Source organism: Salarias fasciatus, chromosome 7 (genome assembly GCF_902148845.1).
Source record: "Salarias fasciatus chromosome 7, fSalaFa1.1, whole genome shotgun sequence".
NCBI lineage: Eukaryota > Metazoa > Chordata > Actinopteri > Blenniiformes > Blenniidae > Salarias > Salarias fasciatus.
In genome coordinates, this window is record NC_043751.1 from 807,764 (window position 1) to 830,820 (window position 23,057).

Below are 23,057 nucleotides of genomic sequence, written 5' to 3' on the forward strand. Positions count from 1 at the left end.
CGGGACACAGCCGGACACAGCCGGACACAGCCGGACACAGCGGGACACAGCGGGACACAGCGGGACACAGCTGGACACAGGTGGACAGCGCTATCTGATGACGTCTGACCGGAGGACTCCTCCAGGACGGCTAGGCTCCCGTCCCCCGGGGTCGAGACGGACTCACCTCGGTGGCGATGGAGCGGTCGGCTCCGGCTCCGATCAGGACCCGGACGCAGTCCAGTCCTCCGGCCTCACAGGCCAGGAAGAGGGCGCTCCGCCCCCCCACTGCCACCGAGTCCACGGCGGCCCCCGCAGACAGCAGCGCCCCCACGCAGCTGGAAGGAGAAGAGCAGCGTTAGCCTCGACACGCCGATGAAGCTGGGAGCTGGACGAGTGGACGAGTGGACGAGTGGACAGGACGCCGTCTCTGCCTCAGGTTCTCTCTCTCTGCTCTGGAACATTCCCGGCGTTTGTTCGGAGGACTGGTTTCAGGACCAGCAGCTTCTAGAAACAGCCGTTAGCTGGACTCTCTGGGGTCTGGACCTGGACCCCCCCGGCGGATCGTGCTCGTCCAGCAGAAACGTTCTGATGGAAGCGAGCGATCGGGTCTGCCAGCCGCCGCTCTCTGGTGCTGACGGTTCGTTACGTAACGCCGTGGGGGGGTCATCTGGAGCCGGGGTTATTTTAGCGGCGGGGAAATCACCGTGGAAACAGCTGCTGTGCTCTCACTGGACCACCAGGAGGAGCTGACACCGCTCCGGGCCCCGCCGGACCACGTGGGTCCGAGCGGGTCCAAGTGGTCCTGTTTCACACGGGGGGTGGCGGGGGGGGGGGGGGGGGGGGGGGGGGGGGGGTCCAGCTGTGCCTGTCCTGCAGAGACGGCGGTGAATAAATGAGACCCGGGAGGGCTTCCTGAGAGAACCGAGCCTCCTCTGGGCCACAGCTCACACACACTCACACGGTAAAGGACACGGGGACACACACACACACACACACACACACACACACACACACACACACACACACACACACACACACACACACACACACACACACACACACACACACACACACACACACACACACACACACACACACACACACACTCCGCTGAGCTCACCTGCTGTGGCCCTGAGCAGCAGCAACATGTAAAGGTGTGAATCCGTTCTCATCGGAGACGTCGGCAGGTGTTCCTGAAGACAGCAGCAGCTTCACACACTCTGTCAGAAACACACACACACACACACACACGCACACACACACACACGTTACAGTACAGCTCTCTGGCTAAACAGGACGTGATCAGATACAATCAATCGCTCCACTGCAGAATAAACCCAGTGGATGTCACAGTGCTGTGTATGTGTGTGTGTGTCTGGCTGCAGCGATGAGGGAAACACACTGGTGTGTGAACTGTGTCACACACAGCCGCCAGTTCGTTCTTGGAGTTTCAATCCAGCTATCGTGTCGATGAAAGCGTCGAGGCAGGAGGGGTTTCCTCTTCATTAGAGGAATGAAAAACACCACAAACGGTGCCGAGCGGGAGAGCTGCTCTTTGTTCCAGTGACGGGTCGTCCGTTTATCTCACAACACACACACACACACACACACACACACACACACACACACAGCGCTGCAACCAGTGATGCAAGGAAAGCTCCAGTGAGGACCGCTCGCTGAACAAACGCTCATCCAGAAGTAGGGCAGGACTCCAGCTCTCCGGGAGCATGAGGACTAAAATAGTCCCGCCTGTGAACACAGCACTCAGAGCGGCACGTCCAGCCGGTACAGCCACCCATCTGCCACCGCACACACACCACAGCCCCAATACCGGCTCTCACAGACACACACATCCTGCAGCACAGAGAGAACACCATCAGGTGTGTGTGTGTGTGTGTGTGTGGGTGCGCCTACGTATCAGCCCTCAGCACAGCCGTCCTTCAGCTGCATTAGTCATGTTCATGGATCGATGCTCCTCCACTGTCAGCTCAGGATTATTAAACATCCCAGCAGGGGGCCGCAGCCTCGCCGGCCTGCCCGCATGTGTGCACGCATGAAATATCGTGTGTGTGTGTGTGTGTGAGGCTCACATTTCCATCTGACAGCAGCGTCCATGATGGGATCAGGCACAAGGTGAGCAGGAGCACATGTAAAGTGTTTATCAGCTGCTGTGTGTGTGTGTGTGTGTGTGTGTGTGTGTGTGTGTGTGTGTGTGTGTGTGTGTGTGTGTGTGTGTGTGTGTGTGAATGACTGGGAGTATTAGCATAAGCGTTAGCATCTGGGAGACGCAGCACTGAGCTAGCATCTCCACAGAAACCACTGAGCAGCCACTTCACGTCTGAAGCAGTTCTGAAATGTTAGCAGTACCAAAGAGAAACAATCTCCAAGACAGGACCTGAGAAATCACGAATCATCCATTCATCCAATCAGATGACAAGATGAGCGGATGAAACACTGGTTAAAGACAGATAACCAGGTGAAATCCTGTCAGGGACACCTGGGTCGTGTCGGCGGACTCACCGGTGTGTCCGTTTTGAGCAGCAGCAAACAAGGCGGAGGTTTGGGTGTGGTTGAGGTGGTGGTCCTGGTGGAGATGATTGGGCTTGTCCTCCACGGCGGTGGGAGAGGAGGTGGAGGAGGTGGAGGCGGTGGAGTCTGGTTGGTTAAGCAGCATTGACAATAAAGTGACATTTCCCTGGGAAGCAGCTTGGAAGAGCAGGGGGCGCCCGCCGTCCAGGGCAGCAGGCCCACCACCACTGGGAGAGGACACTACGGAGGGACACCAGCCTGCAGGGGGCGAGGAGGAGCAGGGGCAGCACAGGTTACACTAGGAGGAGGAGCAGGGGCAGGAGGAGGCGGCTAGAAGTGCTGAGGTGTCACAGAGGGTGAAGGAAGGTGAAGGGAGGGAGAAGACATCTGAGTCTCACGTCAACGACTCTTCTGTCCGAGAATGCTTCAGACCAAGAACTACTGAGAGCTCAAAGGAAGGGTCATTGGACGGTCTTTGAGGGTCTTTTGGCAATGTTTGGGGGGGGTCTTTGGAGGACCACTGGACAGTCTCTGGGGCAGTGGTCTCCAATCCTGTTCCTCAGAGACCTATCCAGCATGTTTGAGCTCCCTCCCTGCTTCACACAGCTGAAGCTCCCAATGCCAGCAGGTGTGTTGAAGCAGGGAGAGAGCGAAGACACGACGGAGAGGGGCTCTGCAGGAACAGGGCTGGGCACTGGACCACTGGAGGGTCTCTGGACAGTCTCCTCAGGGTCCCTGAAAAGTCTCTGGAGGTTCTTTAGACAGTCTTTGGGGGTGTCTGGACAGTTTCTGGGGGTCTCTGTATAGAGTTTAGAGGGTCTCTGGACAATCTTTGGGGTGTCATTGGTAGGTCTTTGGCTGGTCATTGGACGGTCTTTAGACACTCTTTGGAGGGTCATTGGACAGTCTTTTGGGGGTCATGGGGGGGTCATTGGGCGGTCTCTGGACAGTCTTTGTAGGGTCTTTTGCAGTTGGTCTAAACTCCGTCTGGAGTCCTCTCCCTCAAGTTAAATTGTTAAAGAGTCGTCTCACCATGTCAATAATCTAGTTAATCAGTTTTCTTCTGCAAATAAGAAAAGACTGAACACACACAAAAAAAAGAACAGAAAACAGATGTAACTCCTGAGCTGACTATGCTAAGTATCTGAAGGCTGACTGTGCGTTAGAGCGTCCGTGTGATGGAGCAGTTTGGGAGGTGAAAGGAAGAAGACCGGCATTTAAAACAGAATCAGGCAGGAAGACAGAAAACAGATCACATTTAAAGGAAGAGGCTGGTGGTAGATTCTGTCCTCGTTCGTCTCCTGAGGTGAAGTGTGATCAATAGAACAAGCTTGAAAATGTAATCCTACGCAACACATTCAGAAAGCTCCGTGACGACACTACAACAAAGCCTCTGTTATGTTAGCTGAATGTAAATAGTCATTTAAACTGCTCGGTTCATCTTAACCATATTTATGATTGATTCTGTCCAAATCATGACACTTTCACATCTTTTCAATTTAAACATACTTCATTTTTCTTTTGGTTCCATCATTGTTGTGCAGCTGCTAAGTTCACACAACTTAATTTCTTCATGTTGTCACTCATCTCGCCTGAATGTAAAGTAGAGAAATGAATTTGACCAGAATCAAACAAGAGTTTAAGTTTCAGCAACTCACACAAGAAACAGAAAGGCCTCAGCTTGTAGCAGCGCATCAGATCTGCTGGTCATGAAAGTTTTCATGCAGAATCACAAGTGGCGCCAGAAACAACATGCTTCGTTCCTGAGATCTGTCAATTCTCTTCTGATCTCAGAGAATCAAACAGCAGCAGTGAGGAGATCACTTCCCAACAGGCAGAGAAAACGCCGCTGCTGGTAAACGGCGGCTGACAGGACGGCGTGCAGGATGAGGAGTGGTGGAGGCATGCATGTGGAGGATGGAGGAGGGGGAGGAGAGAGCAGCCTCTGGCATCAGCTTCAGAGAGGTTACTGAGAGGACCACCGGGGGGCGCTCTGCTCTGCCTCGGTGCTCGTGGCCGTGTTAGAGCGGCGCCCGGCGGACGCCAAGAGGAAGCGAGAGGAAGGCCCTGCGCTGCGTCACCTGACGGCTACGCTCACAGAGGGAGGGAGAGAGGCAGGGGGGGGCGGGGCCCCGTTACCTGATGCTGCTGCCAGGGGGCTGCCGGGCGAGGCGGGGGGGCTACCGGAGCACGGAGCACTAACGGAGGGGGGGGAGGGGGGGGAGGGTGGAGGGGGGTTCATGGAGGGGGCGCTGATGACGGGGGGGCACTCTGCACATGCTGCTGCCGGCTGCCGCCCGGGACCCCGGGGGAGGGGGCGGGCACCCACCTGAGAGGCCGTCAGGGCCGGGACCAGGTCCAGGGCGGGTTTGGGTGGCAGTTGGGGCGTGGTGGGTTTCAGCCCCGCCCCGGGGGAGCGGCTGCTGTCCCCCACCGCCTTGATGGGGGGTGGGGGGGCGAGGGGGTCTGGGAGAGCCCGGGCTTTTTGGGCGGGATGGGGGGCGGGTTCCCCCGGTCGATGCGGGCCACCGTGGGGGACTTGAGGCCGATGGGGTGGCCGAGGCGGCCGGGGAACGGCCCGCCCTCCGAGGCGGAGTGCGGCAGGCTGGGCCGGAGGGGCCCGGCGCCCCCCGCTGGGGGGCTGGTGAAGCGCGACAGGACCTGCGTCACGGTGTGGCGCGCCTGCTGCTTGGCGGCGAAGTTGTCCCGGTTGGTGGGGGAGAGGTCGCGGGCGGGGGGACTCTGGGAGCCGTGCCGTTTTTGGTCCTGTTCCTGGAACTTGTAGCGGGCGGCCTGGACCCGGGGGCTGACGCCGCTGGGCAGGCCGTGGGGGGCCTGGCCCTCCGAGCCGTTCTCCGTCTGCGTCAGTCCTTGGACGGCCCCCCGGCCAGACGTCTTGGGCAGGCTGAGGCCCACGTAGTTGGCGGGGGCGGGTTTGACGGGGATGCTGAGGGGGTCTTCTGGGGCCGTCCGGCTCTGCGGGGGAAGGTCCGTTTGGCAGGACGCGGTCCGGGAGCCGACGGGCTCCGTGGCCACGGAGACCGACGTCACGGCTTTGGGTTTGGCCGGCGTGACGGCGGCGGGCTCGCCTCCGGCGGCGCCGTCCTTCCCGCCGCCCCGTTCAGTCCGGAGCTGCTCCACCTGCTGCCGCAGGGCCAGGCCCTCCGCCTCCTCGCGGCCCAGCCGGGCGCGGAGCTGCTCGCGCTCCGTGTCGAACTCCGACAGCTGCTTCTCCATGGTGGCCTCCATCTGCTGGCCGCGCCGCCGCTCGCCGTCCAGCTCCTCCTGCAGCCGGCCGGCGCCGCGCGCCTCCTCGTCCAGCCGCGCCTGCAGCTCGTCGAAGCGCTGCGACTCCTCCACCAGGCGCGTGGCCAGCTGCTTGCACTCGCGCACCAGCATCATCACGATGTGCTTGTTCTTCTCGCGCTCGTCCTTCAGCTGCGCCGTCAGCTTGCGGTGCTCCTGCTCCAGACTCTGCAGCTGCAGCTTCTCCATCTCCAGCTGTGAGGACGACAGGCGCAGAGTGAGCCTCGGGAGTCCACACAGCGTTAACACCTCACAGAGAGGACACCAAGAAGGTCTCCCACCACGAATCAGGCTGATGATACCTTTTCTGAAGTTTTAGACACAAAACTAAAAATAAGCTATCGATTCATTCTTTCTCCTGTTTGTTTTTTGTTCTGAACCTTTTAAACCTGAACATGCAGACATGGGCTGTTTGTTCTTATTGTGGGAAGTTGTGACCATTTTCAATAAAAAGACCTTTGAAAAGAAAAACAGAGTTCTTCTCCTTCCACACATAAAAGAGATTTTTTTTCTTTTTACATCAGGTACAAACGCTCCAGAATCCACAGATCCTCCGGTGTCGAGGGCCGTTAGACACAGTAAAAGCATGTTTGCAGTGATCGCCACGCGGTGAATCTTCAGGACGTCTCGGATAGCTGGTCACCGTAGCGTTTCACTGACACCACATGTCCGTGCGTTGCTTCGCTCTCCGGGTCCGCCCTGCTATTGTTAGCACCGGGGGCTTAACCGGGGCTCAGCACCCACTCCCAAGACCCGGGCACTCCTAACAAACCTCCAACAATGGAGTGGAGCCCCCTGCTCCCCCGAGTGAACCTCCAAATCACCTGGGACCGCTCGTAATCCCCCGCTGCAGCGAGCGGCGGCGAGGGGCCGTGTCAGCGGCGGGGGAGCGCCAGCTGCTCCTCAAAAGGAGGTGCTACAACGAGCTGCTAATTGAGTGAGGATTATGTTTGTTTTAAGTCGCTTAATGCGAAGGTGGCGACACGGCGGGCGGAGCGGCCCGGACCCTGCGGATTAGGACCATCTCCCGATATCTGTGGCGATAAAGCAGAGCAAACACCAGCGCCGGAGCAGCTCCCGAACGCCTCGCAGCCTCCTAATCCCCGAAGGGTCGGCGCGCTGAGCCGCAGGGCCGCCTTAATGGCGACGCCGCTGCAGAAAGGCCAGGAATGTGAAACAGCGCTGTCTGATTCATCGCTCACACCGAGCACACACACTCCCCTCAGCGGCATTCAGTCTGGTCTGGGCCGAACGCTGGACACTAAAACCCACTTCGTACCCCGACTAAACCTGCTGCTTCCTCAGCCGTTAGTGAGACGTCAGTGAGCGATTCCTAATGTGTTCATTTTTCTGATGCTTCCCTGACTATGTGGTGGAGCTGCTGTCTCTGTCCCAGTCTTCCACTCTACTCTGGAACGCCTCCGCTCATGTAGAAACGGATTATCTTATTGTTGGATGCGTAGAGCGAGTCCGTTGTCTGTGAAGGTTCCTGGAACTTGGACTCGTGTGGTTCTCTGACCAGACGATGGAATATCTGTAGGTGATCTGAGATGCCAAACACCAATCTGGGAAAAGTGCAAAAGTAAAGTATGAATGCATTTCTATGAACTTAATTTAACTTTAATTTAATTTTACGACCCTGCTTTAATTGTCTCGTCTTATCTTCTTTCATTTCTGTGATTTTAATGTAATTTCATGTATTTTTGGCCTTTCTGAAGCACTTGCAGTTGCCTTGAGTGTGACTGGTGGCCTACAGACACAGCTGCCTAAAGAGGGAGTTCGATGAAGTTTCTTCGTCTTTCTGATATCAGTGAGTTCAAGTCTTTCTCGTTTAAGGTCAATAAGCACCACTGGGTTGGTTGGTCTGGGCTCTGATTGGTCACGTTAGAGTCCACTCTGCAGAGACTCAGTCAGAATACTGACTGAACGGAGTCGCCTCTTCCTGCCGCAGTGTTTTTCCTTCATGTCAGGTGAAAGCGCCGGTGCTCCCCGAACACTGCTGCTAAATCAAACATTTAGGAAAACTTCCAAGCGCGCCGTCTCGCAAAAGGTCTGTTCTTCACCCCGGATAGATATGTGCAGGCCCGGTGGAGCCAGAGGAAGCTCCCCGACACTTTCTCACACTGTAATAACGAACAGACACGATGTGGAACCGCAGAGCAAGCTGTAGTGACCGTGAGCAGGACGGGACGGCGGAGGGAGCGTCCTCCGGCCTCATGACTGATTTATGGGCTGCAGGCGTCTTCGGCACGCTCAGAACCCCGTTCTGCCAGCGTTCAGGACGAACCACCGCCTGCAGCTCCTCGAGACCTCATGGATAATTCAAGGCCCGGTCGCTGGAGGCCTACGGGACGGGAAAGGAATGGAGGGGATAAAGATAGCGCACACAATCCGGGAGAAAGTCGCTCTCCCCAGCAACCAGGGAGGCCTGCGGAGCCGGCGAGTCCGGCTCTCCAGCCAGCCTCAGTCTGCCGTCGGGTCTGGAGGCTTCAGGGACCAACTGCTGCTCTGCACCACCGCGGTGATGCTCGGAGCTCCGGACCGCCCCGAACGGAATCCACAGAACGTTCATGACAGAAGCGTCTTGTTTCCTGAACGAGACTCCCTCAGCTTGTTGTTTTCGTGCATCGTTCAGGTGCTTCCAGACGCCGCCCTGTTGTCCCTACGGTACCGGCTCCTCCTCCTGACCCCCCACCACCCCCCGTGCCCCCCTCACCCTCTTCTGGCGGCTCTCGGCGGCAGCCAGCTGAGCCGACATGCGCTCCTGCATCTTCCTGCAGTGCGCCATGACAGCCTCCAGGACGGAGATGGGGCTGGACCCCAGCGGCCGCCGCTCCTTGTCCCCGCCGGGGACGCCGCACTCGAAGTCCCTCTGCAGCGCCAGGAAGGGGTCGGTCAGGCTGTAGTGTCCGTATCGCTCCTGGAGGAACACCTCCTTCCTCTGGGCCTGTGGACACAGCAGGACAGGCGTTACGGGACACACACACCGGGACGCACACACCGGGACGCACACACCGGGACATCCACCGACACAACAGAGGAACATCTCTATTCCTGTCAGGAGAACAATGGAGGTCTTTTCCTAAAAATCCACATCAGAGGCTGTCAGAGTCCACAGACAGCAGCAGTGTGAAATGTGTGTGTTCAGCACAGGATGAAGGACGACACACACACTTTCTGTGGTAGATCTGAGATCTGCTCCTGCTGCTCCAGTTAGAACCAAACATGAACACACACTCACTAGCATGCTGATATTTAATGTGTGTGTGTGTGTGTGTGTGTGTGTGTGTGTTAGTGAGTCATTATAGAGATCAACAGAGAACCAAGGTTGGCAGAGTAAAGCAGCAAAACTACCCTGTTAAGGCCGATCAACAAGTTATTGATGAACATACTGCAGCAAACAACAGATTTAACACAGGAAATGACATCCGCCCACCTGAAGCTCCACTTTAACCTGCTCCACCCACCTGAAGCTCCACTTTAACCTGCTCCACCCACCTGAAGCTCCACTTTAACCTGCTCCACCCACCTGTAGCTCCACTTTGACCTGCTCCACCCACCTGAAGCTCCACTTTAACCTGCTCTACCCACCTGAAGCTCCACTTTAACCTGCTCCACCCACCTGAAGCTCCACTTTAACCTGCTCCACCCACCTGTAGCTCCACTTTAACCTGCTCCAACCATGCTAGTAGCTGCTAGCTAGCTGCTAGCTAGCCACGCTCAGGCTAGTTTGACATGTGGGGAAGAAAACAGATCATCTCCACAATGAGCTTCTTCAATTCCCTTATTGAAGCTTTTAAGGCTTCAGGACGTTTCTGATGTCGAGTCTGAATACACGCTAAATGCTAAAAGCTAACCTAGCATCTACTGCAGGGAGTAAAAAGCTCCCAACCTCAGCAGAAATTAGAATCTGACAGAGCTGTAGAAGACTGAGGTTATAAGCTTCTCGGGGATCTGAATAAATGTAAATACTTTCAGCTATAAGGCAGAGAACTCAGGCCTGGCAGTGGAGCAGGAGCAGCTCCCCGTCCTCGGAATAGTTCAGCAGATGCTCCTGCTCTCACCTCCTGCACGGCTGCAGAGTTCTGTCACTGCACAGCTGCCGTCTAAAGTTTATCATCCATCTTTCCGCTTCGACTTTGGGAGGAATGTAAACAGACGGCTTCACGCTCGAGCAGACCAACACGACCCAACATGGCCAAGCGACCGCAGACTGGAACAAACACGCCGAGCGGAGCCATCCGTTACTGTCGGGCTCGCAGAAACGAGGAGCCGGAAGGTCAGAACGGAGAAAACACCTTCAGCCAAACACCCTGGACGTCCGTCCATCAGCGAGTCCACCGTCATCTTCCTCTCACCCATTCCCGTCTTTCCACAGCTCAGCAGGAAGAATAAATAATCCGTCCATTTTCTCTCGTCGATACAAACAGAAGGACTGGGATGCTGTGAGCACAGCTGGGAGAAGGAGCTGTGGTCGACCGCCAGAAAGGCCGACTGTGATCAGGCTTTCTGCGGTTCGTCAGCAGCGGCGCAGACGACTGACTGGCAGTCCCGACAGCTTCCAGGACGGCCTCAGTTCTCCTCACGGCCAGGAATGACTTTCTGACAAGCAGGAGAACCGGAGGCTTCCCGGCAGACTCACCACACTGCAGCGAGCGGCGAGCCGCCGACCACCGCTCGCTGGCCTCACTGCTGGTTGAGCTCAGCTTCAACAGTCTTCACAACAAACAGCTTTTATGGTCTTGATGTCAAACACATTCATAATGTCATCAAAGAAATGACTGATGAAAGCACCAGAAGAGGCCTGAGAGGGACGAGCTGAATGGAAAATGTTCCACTCCCTTTCCATCGCGCTGTCTCTCGTCCTGTGGAAAGGCTGGTCAATATTTCCTGGACAGCGGGCCAAAAGGTCGTAGGTCATCTGATTCCAGCGTGGGGGGAGGCTCAGGACACGGCGTCAAACCCCCTGAGAGCTCATCAGCTGTCGATGGCTCAGCTCCCCGGGGGGGCTGCATCGATTCCAGCCGGTCCGCAGAGGAGATTCCCGTTTCCCCACATCTGCCTCTGACTCACCGGGACACGTCCAGGCGGGACACGTCCAGGCGGGACACGTCCAACCGGGACACGTCCAGGCGGGACACGTCCAGGCGGGACACGTCCAGGCGGGACACGTCCAGGCTCTACATGGATCAATTACGCTATTTGTGTTGCTAATAAAAAGTTAGTTTTTGATGAACTAGTTCTTAGTTTAACCATCCACTTCTCCTTTTTAACTTAAAAATCTAATAAAAGCTCAGAAGCTGAAGAAAGAAACGCAAATAAGGAGCAAAATCAGGCAGTTAAAGCTCAGCAGACGTGTTGGTTCCTCACCATCACCTGCAGCTTCTTTCCTCCACAGGCGTTTCAACTCTCTGATTGGTTGAACCGTTTTCACTCAGTCAGATGAGTTTTGACTGAAGATGAGCAAAAAAAATCAGGTCCTGAGTCTTTACAGTAACCTCAGCCGCAGGTTTACCAAGGCAGAACAGCAGGGCTCTCAGAGGAGTTTGGAGAGGATGTTTACCTGCTGTTCAGGGAGAGACGGGCGTGAACACACGGCTGTAACTCTAGAGTATTTACAAGAGCGGCGAGGTGGAGGGCCGAGCGAGACGTCAGTATTATTAGCATCAACCTTTACAGGCACGCTGCTCTCAGTGGGTGAGAGGGTTCAGGGAACACAGCCAGAGGCAGGGAGACGCTCAGAGACGTCCTGCCGCCGAGGACGGGCGGAGGGACGCCACAGGACGGGCGCTGCTGCCGACAGGGGCGCAGGTCCCATTCAGATCCCATCTCCACTGTGAGAACGCCACGCCACGCCACGCCACGCCACGCCACGCCACGCCACGCCACGCCACGCCACGGGAAGGGAATTTACCATCTCAGTGAAAGGAGAGCACATTTAAAAGAATTTGAAGATGCATGTTTTGTTTCTGTGATCGATCGGTTGATCAGTCTGACAGTTATCTGTCCATCATGTCGAGGAAACAATACTGCAGATCTTCAAAAAGCCTCCTCCTCCCGTGGATCCGGAGAATCCACACAGCGAGCCACAGGCCTCCTCGCCGATCGCTGCCAAACCCGGAGCTTCCTGTCCAGCAACAGGACGGAGGAGCCAGGCAGTGTGTGAGGGCTGCTGGTAGAAGATGAGAGCCAGCGGGAATCAATGACTACAAAATGAACACTCTTTCAATCGCTAATCCTCTAAAAACACCAAAAGCACAGAGCAGCCTTTCACGTCGCCTCGTTCGCTTCAGTTCTCTGCCACTTCAGGGTCAAAGGAACTGGGTACTGATGTGTGATCAGCGCTTTCATTTCGCTGAAAGACGGCAGGAAACAGAAACAAGGAGGAAACAAGCCTGTGGTTCAGGCCCAGCTTCACTCATTCACATTGTCTAATAAGCTCATTGGCTTCACTGCTCATTGGTTCACTTCAGGAAGATTTTAAAGACTGATAGTTTCAGAGATGAGGATCTGTAGAGAGCCTGAGTGTCTCTTTTAAATCGTTTCTCCCTGACGGACTTGACCTGAGAGACAGTCGACAGGTTTGGTTTGAGATCCATCGGCTGGTTGATCCTGACGTCAGATCATCACCAGCATCTCCAGGCGGACATCCGCTGCCCACGTTGGATGTTTTGAGGGAGGATTTAAAAAAAAACTGTAGGAAAAATGACAACACACAAGTGAAAGGTGTTTCAGTCTGACGGCAGCCGAAGGAGAGGCGGCGTTCTGAGGAAGCTGAACGATGCGTCGCCTCACTTCACCCTCTCACTCTCGTAAACACTGAATCTGTGTCACACCAGGAGTGAAAACTTTACAGCTCGGAGCGTCCGCGGCTCCTTCCTGCCTCGGCTTCCTGCGCCGCCGCGGTTCGGTTTTCTAGGTCAGAGCCGGCGGAGCGAGCGGCGAGCGGGGAGCCGGGGACTGATCTTTCTGGATCCGGTCCTGGTCTCCAGGGAGGAGAAAGGCTCCAAAACACTCGAGGCCTCTGAGCCTGTGTGTCAGCGGGGGGGGGGGGGCTCGCTCCCTCAGGACGGATGGTTCACAATCACACGGACCATCTGTCATTCACACACACCAATTAGGCCGCCCTCGCTCCGGCGCGCCATCTTCCCTAACGATCCGTCAGCGACGAACCGCCACTGACATTCAGAGCGCGCAGCCGAGGAGCTCGAAGCAAATCCAAACACAGAGCGCGGCTCAAGAGCAGCTGCCGCGGCTCAGAACCGCCTTCAAACCCCTCAGCTCCGACACCAACCAGCTCAACCAGTCTGCATGTTCTCCCTGTGGCTTCCACCCCGGCCCTCCTGAAGACGTCCCAACACGCCACTCTCAGAGACCTCAGAAATGGTGAATTTCCGCGCACTCTGGAGTTTGACGGCTCTTCTCCCACAGAGCAAACACTTCCTGCCGTGCTGGACACCGTCATGCTCTCCAGACGAGCCTCTCTCACGCCGTGAGGGCTGCTGGGACTCAGCCCCTCAGAACCCGGTCTCATCTCAAACACGCCGACACACGAGACTCTGAGATCACAGTGAACGGCATGCTACCACCACTTGTTCCCCATCGTTTATGCGAAAGCGTTGTTCCATTGACTCGGTTCACGGAGTTTATGATGTAAAGGAAACGTGTATTTTTAAACGATGAGAACAGCGTCATCCTTTCATTTCAGCTGCCCTCAAATATTCAAGAGAACCAAGAATAATGGAGTTGTTTGGTGGGACCGTAGCGTGGCAGTCTTGTGACTGAAGCCGTTTCTTCTGAAGGAAAGTCGAGACGCGTTGCTCCATTTAGCCACGAAGGAACAATAAATCCTGTGTAAATCCAGCAGTGCAGGAAAAACACATCCCGGTTAGTCAATGCTAAACGTTGTGATGGGGAAGTTGTCTTAAACCCTGCTGGTCCAGTGGCGGAATAAGACATGGAGCCCAGAAGGGAACCCTGAGGCACTCCGGCACGGATCACGGAGTGGAACCAACATGAGCTTCACAGACTTGTTTATCCTATCGTTCATGAACCTGAATTATTTTCTCTAACTTAATTCATCACAACGTTCGGAAATGTTCAGTTTCACAGTAACAGCAAGAGTTTTCTGGTCCCTGTCAGTGATCGATGCTCAACAGGGTTTCCCTCCACTGGACCCTGACCCCTCCGGGCCGCCGTGCCTCCTCGTCTGAAACGGTGGTGAACGGGTCAGAGGCTGAAAGTGGGCCTGGTTCTGCTGTGGTGTTCTCCGCAGTCCTCCTTTCTGATGGGGATGAGAGAGCGAGCCACCCACCTGGTGGCGTCACGTCGGAGAGCTATTTGCGCTCATCGGCTGTCAGCGGGAGCCCGTCCAGGACTCATGGCTCATTTATCTTTGTGTAGCAGTGGAAGAACGGGGGGGGGGGCTGGACGGTGGCGCCCCGGGGGCATCGGTACTGTCACAGCAGAGGCACGGCGCTGACATTACTCTGACATCAGGGAGGAAGCAGGTCAGTCTTATATAACATAGCTGCAGAGAACACACACACACACACACACACACACACACACACACCACACACACACACACACACACACACACACAACACACACACACACTCTGAACTCAAACACTCCGCTGAAGCTTCACAAGATAAAACCCTGAGAAACTGAATCTCCTGCTGTCAGAGAATTGAATTATTCCTGTCTGTTTGAGAGCTCCCATCATGCACTGCTCTCAGGACTCCCGGTAACCACCCAGGCTCTTTACATTCAGGGTGTTTTGATCCGACGTGACCCTGAAGCCTGAGCGAAACACTCCTGACGAGCGGGTGGAGGCTCGTGGTGGAGCACCGGCCTTGACTCTCTGACCCTCTCATCAGAGTGGAGATCAGGTCAGAGGGGCGAGCTGCAGCATGCAGCTGGTCGCACGCTTTAGAAAACACACACTTTAGAACGGAGACGGCAGAGCAGGATGCGCCGCAGCCCGGAAACCTCAGCTCCACTCCGGCAGGGATCGCCAGGAGGAGAACCAACCAGCAGCCGGGAAGGCTTCCTCTGGACGAGGACGAGATCCTCCAGTGTAGACACCTCCGAATCACAGAGATGTAGGTCCATCAGCACGCGCGCGCGCGCACACACACTCACACTCACACACTCACTCACTCACTCACTCACTCACTCACACACACACACACACACACACACACACACACACACACACACACACACACACACACACACACACACACACACACACACACACACACCTCCTATTTTTTATCCTTTAATGCCACAGTAAAGAGACTCGGGCTACTGCTTCATTAAACCTCTGAGGGCAGGAGCACAGAAAGCCCCCAAACATCTGACAGGGACGTGTGTGTGTGTGTGTGTGTGTGTGTGTGTCGTGCACACGCATATCTGTTTTTCTGATTAAATATGTGTCAGCACTTTATATCCAGCTGATTTAACCTCATCCGGCAGGACAAGAAAAGCACCACACACACACACACACCACACACACACACACACACACCACACACACACACAACACACACACACCCACACACACACACACACCACACACACACACACACACACACACACACACACACCACACCACACACACACACACACAACACACACACACACACACACACACACACACACACACACAGTCAAATATAGAAGGAAAACAACACCACAACACTGCAGGCAGGAAATCAAGCTGTCAAAAGGCCAAACTGAAGGCGTCTGCTCGCCGCCCCAGGGGCTGATGGGACAGGCTGACCAGGCTGGTGCCGGTTGTTCCCGCTGGTCAGTCGTCACCCTGTGAGGTTCAGACGACACTGTATCCAGTCTGATTACATCTGAAGCTCAAGAGGACCGACCAGTAGTGACTCATGACGTTTCCTCCCATGATGCACCTGGTTCCAGGTGGAAACCACTGTCCACACGCCTGATGCGTCTTTCAGCTCCATACGATGATCGAGACGACGGGGGAAGCGGAGCTGTGAGCATCGCCGGGGCCACGGCAGCAGAGACGTGAGTGAGGCTGACGCCGGGGAAGACTCCAGGCCTGAAGACACTACTGAAGAGGAGGGGGACAGGACAGACGTCCATGTGGACGAGGGAAGTGGACTGTGTGCAGAGCGGACAGCAGCTCCACACTCATGAGGAGCAACAGGACTCCGCTCTGCACCGGGACACGCCACGGGACGCTCGTTAGCAGCACTCACACAACTGCAGGAGACGGAGGCGTCTCGGGTCCTGAGAGGACAGCCAGTCCTGAGAGGACAGCCAGTCCTGAGAGGACAGCCAGTCCTGAGAGGACAACCAGTCCTGAGAGGACAGCCAGTCCTGAGAGGACAGCCAGTCCTGAGAGGACAACCAGTCCAGAGAGGACCGCCAGTCCTGAGAGGACAGCCAGTCCTGAGAGGACAGCCAGTCCTGAGAGGACAGCCAGTCCTGAGAGGACAACCAGTCCCAGAGAAGACGATGGCTCACTCCCCTGGCAGAGGTCAACCCTGTCCCTGTGGATCTAATTGGACCCTTTAGTAGGGGTGTAACGGTACACAAAAGCCGCGGTACGGTACGTACCTCGGTGTAAGGGTCACGGTTCGGTACGTTTTTCGGTGCAGTGGGGAAAAAGTAAAAAAGCTCACAAATGTACCAGAACATTTTTCCCAAGCTTTCCCATGCGGACACATTATTGGCCCAGTTTACATGGTGTTTTTTCAATCCGATTGTAAACAATAGTATTAAACGCGAGTGTATTCATGTACAGCATACAAAGCATCCACGATGAATCCTCCTTTACAAGGACCCTGTGACATGCGCACAAAGTCTCACGAGGAACTTGCAGGTCTTCCTCTCTGCAGCAGCAGCCTCAGCGCCAAGCAGAGAGTCTTTATCTGCTGATATCTGCTCAAATAATGTCCCAAAATCTCCATGATACGCTGCTGAAGGAGCGGCTGCTCCCCTGACCGCAGCATCGCCCAGCAGCACGTCTCGGTGTGAGCTCTGCGCGGCATGCCGATGTTTCGAATTAACTGGTGCCCGTGTTAACTTGTGACCAATAATGACTGAAACATCTAGTCGTTCTGGCGAACGTCGGTTATCGACAGTCAAAGTGAGTGTATACGTTTAAAGTCTTTTGTGAGTCTTACTTTAACAACTGCTGTAATCAGCCTGTGTTTACACAGACCTCCGCCGTCATTCGTTAACACGGGAACCAGTTAATCCATAACACCAGCCGGCAATCGCTCGTATTCTGCCAAGGAGCTCTTTATACAACTCGCTGTTGCGCGATTTGGTTCCATCTCGCCTCTCCAATGTTTTTTATGTCGGGGTTTTGTATTAAAAAGTGTTTTTTCCACCACCGTGGCGTTCTCTGCTGGTTTTTTGACTGTGCTGCTTCCCGTTTACTGGCACGTCACACGTCACTCCGTATGAGGGAACGCACGCAGAACAATTAGGCTGAATCCCATTTCACCCCTTAGCCCTCCCCCTATGAAACGGAGTGCTAAGGGGTAGGGGAGAAGTCAACCCCTCCGAATTGGGACACCCCTCCGACAATCGCGTACGTCATCAGTAGTCGCAACTGCCGATGACGTAGGCAGATGCGACAATTATTTGCCGAAGAAGAATGTTTTTCTACATTTTAAAACTTTATTAATTGACAAAATACTGACATTTATGAACTTCTTTCGTTGCGGACGCCGCCATCTTGCCGATCCTGGAAGGCTTTCTGAGAAATCTTGTCATCCAGTGGCGGCCGGTGGCGAGGGGCGCTTGTTTTGATCGCCTGGGACCGTCAGTGGCGAGCGGGCTTAGTTCACTTCCGCATTGTCGGGGGCGCTCGTTTCCCACCCGCGCATTCCAGGCGGGCAGTGTTGAAGAAACCAGTTTATTGACAAATAATCGTCTATCTGTTGTGTTTGGAATGCGCCTGGAATGCGCGGGTGTGGAACGATCGTTCCCGCCAATGCGGAAGTGAATTAACCCCGCCCGCCAGTCATGGTCGGGGGCTGACAGAACAAGCGCCCATCGCCATCGGCCGCCACTGCATCACACCCTCCGTTTGGAGTGTGCCTCTCAAGGAATCTCCTTTTGGAGGGGTGGACTGGCCCTCTTTCTTGGCCCTACCCCTCCGTCATAATGACAATTGGGACACTCCTACCCTCACCGTGAATCGCGCAAAACGCGGGGAAGGGCCAAGGGGAAGGGCTAAGGGGTGAAATGGGATCTCAGCCTACTCTCCCGTTAAATCCGCTCCGCCACAGCTGCAGCTCTCATTCCACTTGGACTTTTCTTCTTTGTTGTTCATGTTGGACTGCTTGTTCTACTTCTTCTTCTTCTTCTGTGATAATGGTGGTTGCGGCAGCTTTAGGATGCATTACCGCCACCTAAGGTTGGAATTTTTTGTTTTTTTACTCACTATTGTATTCCTCTGTGATTGTGTGTGCGAACCGTGACCCCGTACCGTAAAGGTACGGGGACGAATACAAATACCGTTACACTCCTACCCTTTTAGTAGGCCGAACTGGACCCAGTGATGGTCCATGTTGGTCCTATTGGTGGGCCTGACTGAAGCATTTTGGGAGTCTGAACTGGAACCCTTAGTAGACCAGATTGGACCATTTTTTGGACCAGACTGGTCCATTGGAGCACACTGGACCCATTCAGTGCATTTTGTGGGCCAGACTGGCCCCATGACACTCCTGGTTTAAAGTACCAAACCAGGTCCCCTTAGCAGTACAGGGCTAGAGTCAGGTTTTAAAGAACAGATGCTGCAGCTAATGCTAGTGCTAGCATTCAGGTCTGGTCTTGAAACCCGCTCATCTCCAAGGTAGTGATCATCGAGTGGGAAACAGATCACTTCAACAGAACATGTGACATGAACCAGATGAGAACATGAAAATTCATCCCAAACTACAGAGTGCATGAAAACACAGGAGGAAGCAGACTTTCCAACAAGCCGTGGATAAAAGAAGGAGGTCAAAACTCTCCACGTAAAGTCAGTTTGACCTCCAATATCAATGTGAAATTTGATCTCAAACCAAAAAAAAAATCGCGGAACACGGAGAGTGGGAGTGACGGAGATGTTTGCTGTGAGAAGGGAGCAGTACAACGAGCAGAACCAGGAGGAGGAAGGCAGCAGCCGTCCTTTATTCTTAGATGAGAGGTTATTACAGTCAGGGTGAAGGAAGTGGGAGGAATAAAAGGTGTGGGGGGAGAAACAGCGTTTCAGCCTCAGGCGGCGTCACTGCGAGCTGAAGCTTCGTCGTTAACGAGTCCAGAAAACACAGAGAGAGACCTGAATGAAGCCAGCATGAGGTTTATATGAAAGGAGCCCTGGTGCTGCAGAGCTCCACAGTCTGACCAGAAAAGCTGTGAAATCAGGTCCTCTTGCAGTTCAGCTCGATGATAAACAATTGAGCTGGATTGATTGCGTCTGGGCTGGCGGGGCGTTCAGGACTCCGTCTCTCTGGTGTCTGAACTTCAGCCATGTGGAGCACGGTTCAGTTCCGGCAGCTTGCTCTGACCGAGTGGCTCTGGCATCAACGCTGTCCTCACGTCGTGTTTGTCTTCACCTGTCTCTTGGAGAGAAATGCTGGGAAACTCACTGGGTCCATTCACAATCACAAGCTTTCCCACTTCTCATTAGCGATCCACTCATGTCGCGCACGTTCAACTCTTTACGTGCCAACAAATGTCTGTAGCATGTTCCACCGGGAAGCGAGCCGGGCCGAGCCTCTCGGCGAGCCGGCGAGGTGCGAATGCGTCCCGGCGTGATTCAGACGGCCTCTGGCACGGCGGCCGGCCGGAGCAGCAGGTACTCTGATCCGTGTCTGTGGCGCAGGGACCAGCTGGCACGCTTTAAAACACTTATTCTCGGTCTGTGTGCCATTTAAAGCCCCAGAGTCTGCAGAATTTCTGTCCACCGCCACAGAGCAGCGATCTGCTGATTAGCTGAGTCTTCATACGAGGAGCGGGAACAAATTAATGAAATGAGCTGAGTGCAGCCAGGCCTGGGTGGGAGAGGAAGTGCTGTCTGACCGACACTGTGAGAGAAATACCTCCAGACCGACCTGCACCAGCTACAGCTGAAGCTTCACTGTTCAGTCAGAGAGGCTCCTTCCTGTAACACCAACCAAATGAAAATGAGGAGTCCATCACAGTCTCCGTCAGTGCGACGATGCAGTAAACACTCACAGTAAAAGCTCCTCTTTTCAACATATGATGCAGATTTCGCTCACTGTGGTGGGAATACTTTTAATCTTAAGAAGCTCTTGTTGAAGAACGGGATTTTTCTCAAGGCTGATTAGCAACCAGCCTCAGATATACGGCTATAACTCTTGCAATCGGCACTGTTAGCATGCTAGCATCTGTTAGCACACTGGCAAACCTTAGCATCCTAGCATCCATTAGCAACTAATCTGCTGCCAGCAACAAATTAGCATTTATTACCACATAAACACACATAAGTACCAAAAACTAGTCCCAGTACTGACACCCAGGTACCAGGAATTGGTACCATATCGGTTCAAATGTGAACGGTTCCCGCCCTAGAATTGAGTGTAAGATACAATTTCCTATAGACTTATGGAAACGTAAGGCTAGCATCTGCTAACAAGGGATAAAAAAAAAGAATAAGGCATGAACCTTTCTGTCTCCACTCTGAAGGTCAGAGACAGAAAAATGAACTTGACAGAAGACTTTGTTGAACCATGAGATGAAGTTTATATCATTATCGTAACATTTCAAACATGAACTCATCGACCTGCAGCGCCAAAAGGAGCATTCAGCATCTTTGAAGATGGATTAACCCTCACGCTGGTCCCTGGGTTCATAAAGAAGTGAAGGGAAAAGCACCGATTTGATCCGACAGCCTGATACTTGTGTCGTCTTCATCTCATCGAGTCCCGGCCCCGAATCGATCAGCAGACCCAGCCATGCATGAACTGCTCCACATCTGGAGCTTTGATTCCCAGGCCAGCCACACACTGATGGAATCTGCACTGACAGGACTGTAACAAGCACTTCCTGTCTGACCTGCTATCTGCTCTGTGATGTCAACCCCTGCACAGGATCCTGGTTTGTGCTGATCTGACCAGAAGTGGTTGTCCGGGGTGAGGACAGAGCTGCCAGTGTTACTCAGGAACTCCAGTTGGCGTCGAGACAAAGCAGTAGCTGTCTCCACAGTCCCCTCCAGATAGCACTTTGTCACTCGCATCAGTCACGACCCCCCCCTCCCACGCTCACTCCCAAAAGCTCCCGTTTCACCGCGATCACAGCGAGAGGAGGCGTGGACGTGTCGGGACGAGGCGTTTGTTGGGAGCGTTTCCCTGGAAAGCTCTGGCGGATGCGCGAGCATTAGGAGTGAGAACGCAGACGGAGGTGCTGTCGTAGCTGCTGAATGCTTGTAAATCTAATTGCTGGGCTATACAATGCATTACTGTGAGGCCGGCGGGGAGACGGCGAGCTGTGCAGCAGGGTAGCCCAATCGATTAATGGCTGAAACGGAAAGAGGAGCTGCAGGCCCGGATTCCCACACCGCCTCGGCTCACGCTCCCAGCGCCGAGCGGCGGAACATCGAGATGACGTTTAATACAACAGTGAATACAACTGCTGCCAACGCCACTTTCACAACCTTCGTCTTGTTTCATTACTAACATTTCTACTGTTAGCATGAAGACAAAAATCTGAAGGTACAATGGATTCAAAATCTTTGTTCCTTTGTATTATTTTGTTCATGAATGTCTAAACTAACTGAAATAAACAGTTTATGGTGTCTGAAGCTGGTAATGGAGCTGCAGTGTTATGAGAAGAGTACATTTAGACCTTCATCTTCCAGGCCAGGGTTGGTGGATGGATTATTTTTTCTGCATGTGTTCACGTGTCAGCCGTCCCCAGTCACTGGAGAGCACTGCAGGGTGAGCAGGAGCAGGACGGTGAGCTCCACCAGTCCATTCACCAGCAGCCGTCACCTCCACCAGCCTCCGCTCGTCACCGCCTCACAGCCTCTCTCCGCCTCCGCCTCTCACTTCACACATTCAGATCCAGACACCATCTTTCTGTCACTATCACATGATGAAGCTGGAGGAATCAGCCGGAGCGCCGCCTCCTACAGCCGGAGATCTGCATGCCTCACTACCATCAGCTCCCCCGCCGTCACGCCGTGACCTTGGATACCTGCCGCTGTTTTTCTCAGACTGATTGGTTCCACATCAAACTAAAAGCGTCTCGGATTCGCCGCTTCCTGATGATATTCTGAACCAAGACAACCTTTCTTTGATGTTACTGTTTCAAATCGTGAAAAAAGAAATCACTCTGGTATCATCCATTTAAGATCCACATGTCTCAAACAGCAAACGTCACAGTGCAAAGCATTATGGGATTGATCCACATCTTGCTGCATATGAACTGGATTCATGCAAATGGGAAAATCTGATCCTGAAATTCAAAAGAATTTAAGCAGAGTGACAAAAAAGTGAGCATAGAAACAGAGATAGTGCTCTGTGGGTCCACCTGGGGCATTGAACCAGCAACCTCCGACTCTGCAGCCGCCTGACTCGACCTGCAGGAAGATGGCTCAGAGGACTGAAAGGAGGCTGCTCCGGTTTCCAGATGACTCCAGGATGAAGAAATATTCTTTGGGAAGGTTTTAACTGGGACGTCTGAGTGAGAATGACGTTCCGGTCGGCGCTGGGATCACAGACAGCAGGGGAACGTTCCAGAGCGAAACGACAGCTAATGAACAATGATCTGCCGTTAATGACGACCCAGGCTGGTGGCAGCACAGGCCAGCCGCCGCTAACCAACGCTAATTCAATGAGGAACTTCACAACGGGCCAGACAGACGCTAAAAGAAGCATCGGTCTGTCACAACACGGGTTTTAAAAGAGAAGGATTTCTACCTAGTTGATACGTAGGATATGTATTACTGGATATGAGCTGGTGACAGTTTATTCAGTCCTCTGATCGGTTCTGACCATGAAAGCTCAAGAAATGAAAATCTGTCCACTCTGCCTCCAACATAAACATTCTACTTTTATTTCTAAAAATACAGTGTTAAAATACAACACAAACAGCATAATCGCAACAAACAGCAGAAGGAACAAAAGAATGGGTCTAATTCTAATAATACGTATAGCGTACCAGTTTTTAGTAAACTGTGTTAAACCTAAGTGAAACACCAAGATATGTCTTATAAAGTGTTCAGTTGCTCTACGAGA

The 23,057-nt window shown here is 53.9% G+C and overlaps 1 protein-coding gene across 1 annotated transcript in view; it reads right to left on the bottom strand.

Annotated features, from left to right (window-relative positions):
• The window catches only part of LOC115391730 (cortactin-binding protein 2), a 49,051-nt gene that overhangs the window by 13,204 nt on the left and 12,790 nt on the right, over positions 1-23,057 (bottom strand). The window contains 6 exon segments of the mRNA XM_030096064.1: positions 167-317; positions 1,103-1,202; positions 2,503-2,769; positions 4,651-4,956; positions 4,959-6,012; positions 8,534-8,764. Coding sequence (XP_029951924.1) covers positions 167-317; positions 1,103-1,202; positions 2,503-2,769; positions 4,651-4,956; positions 4,959-6,012; positions 8,534-8,764 — 2,109 coding nt within the window.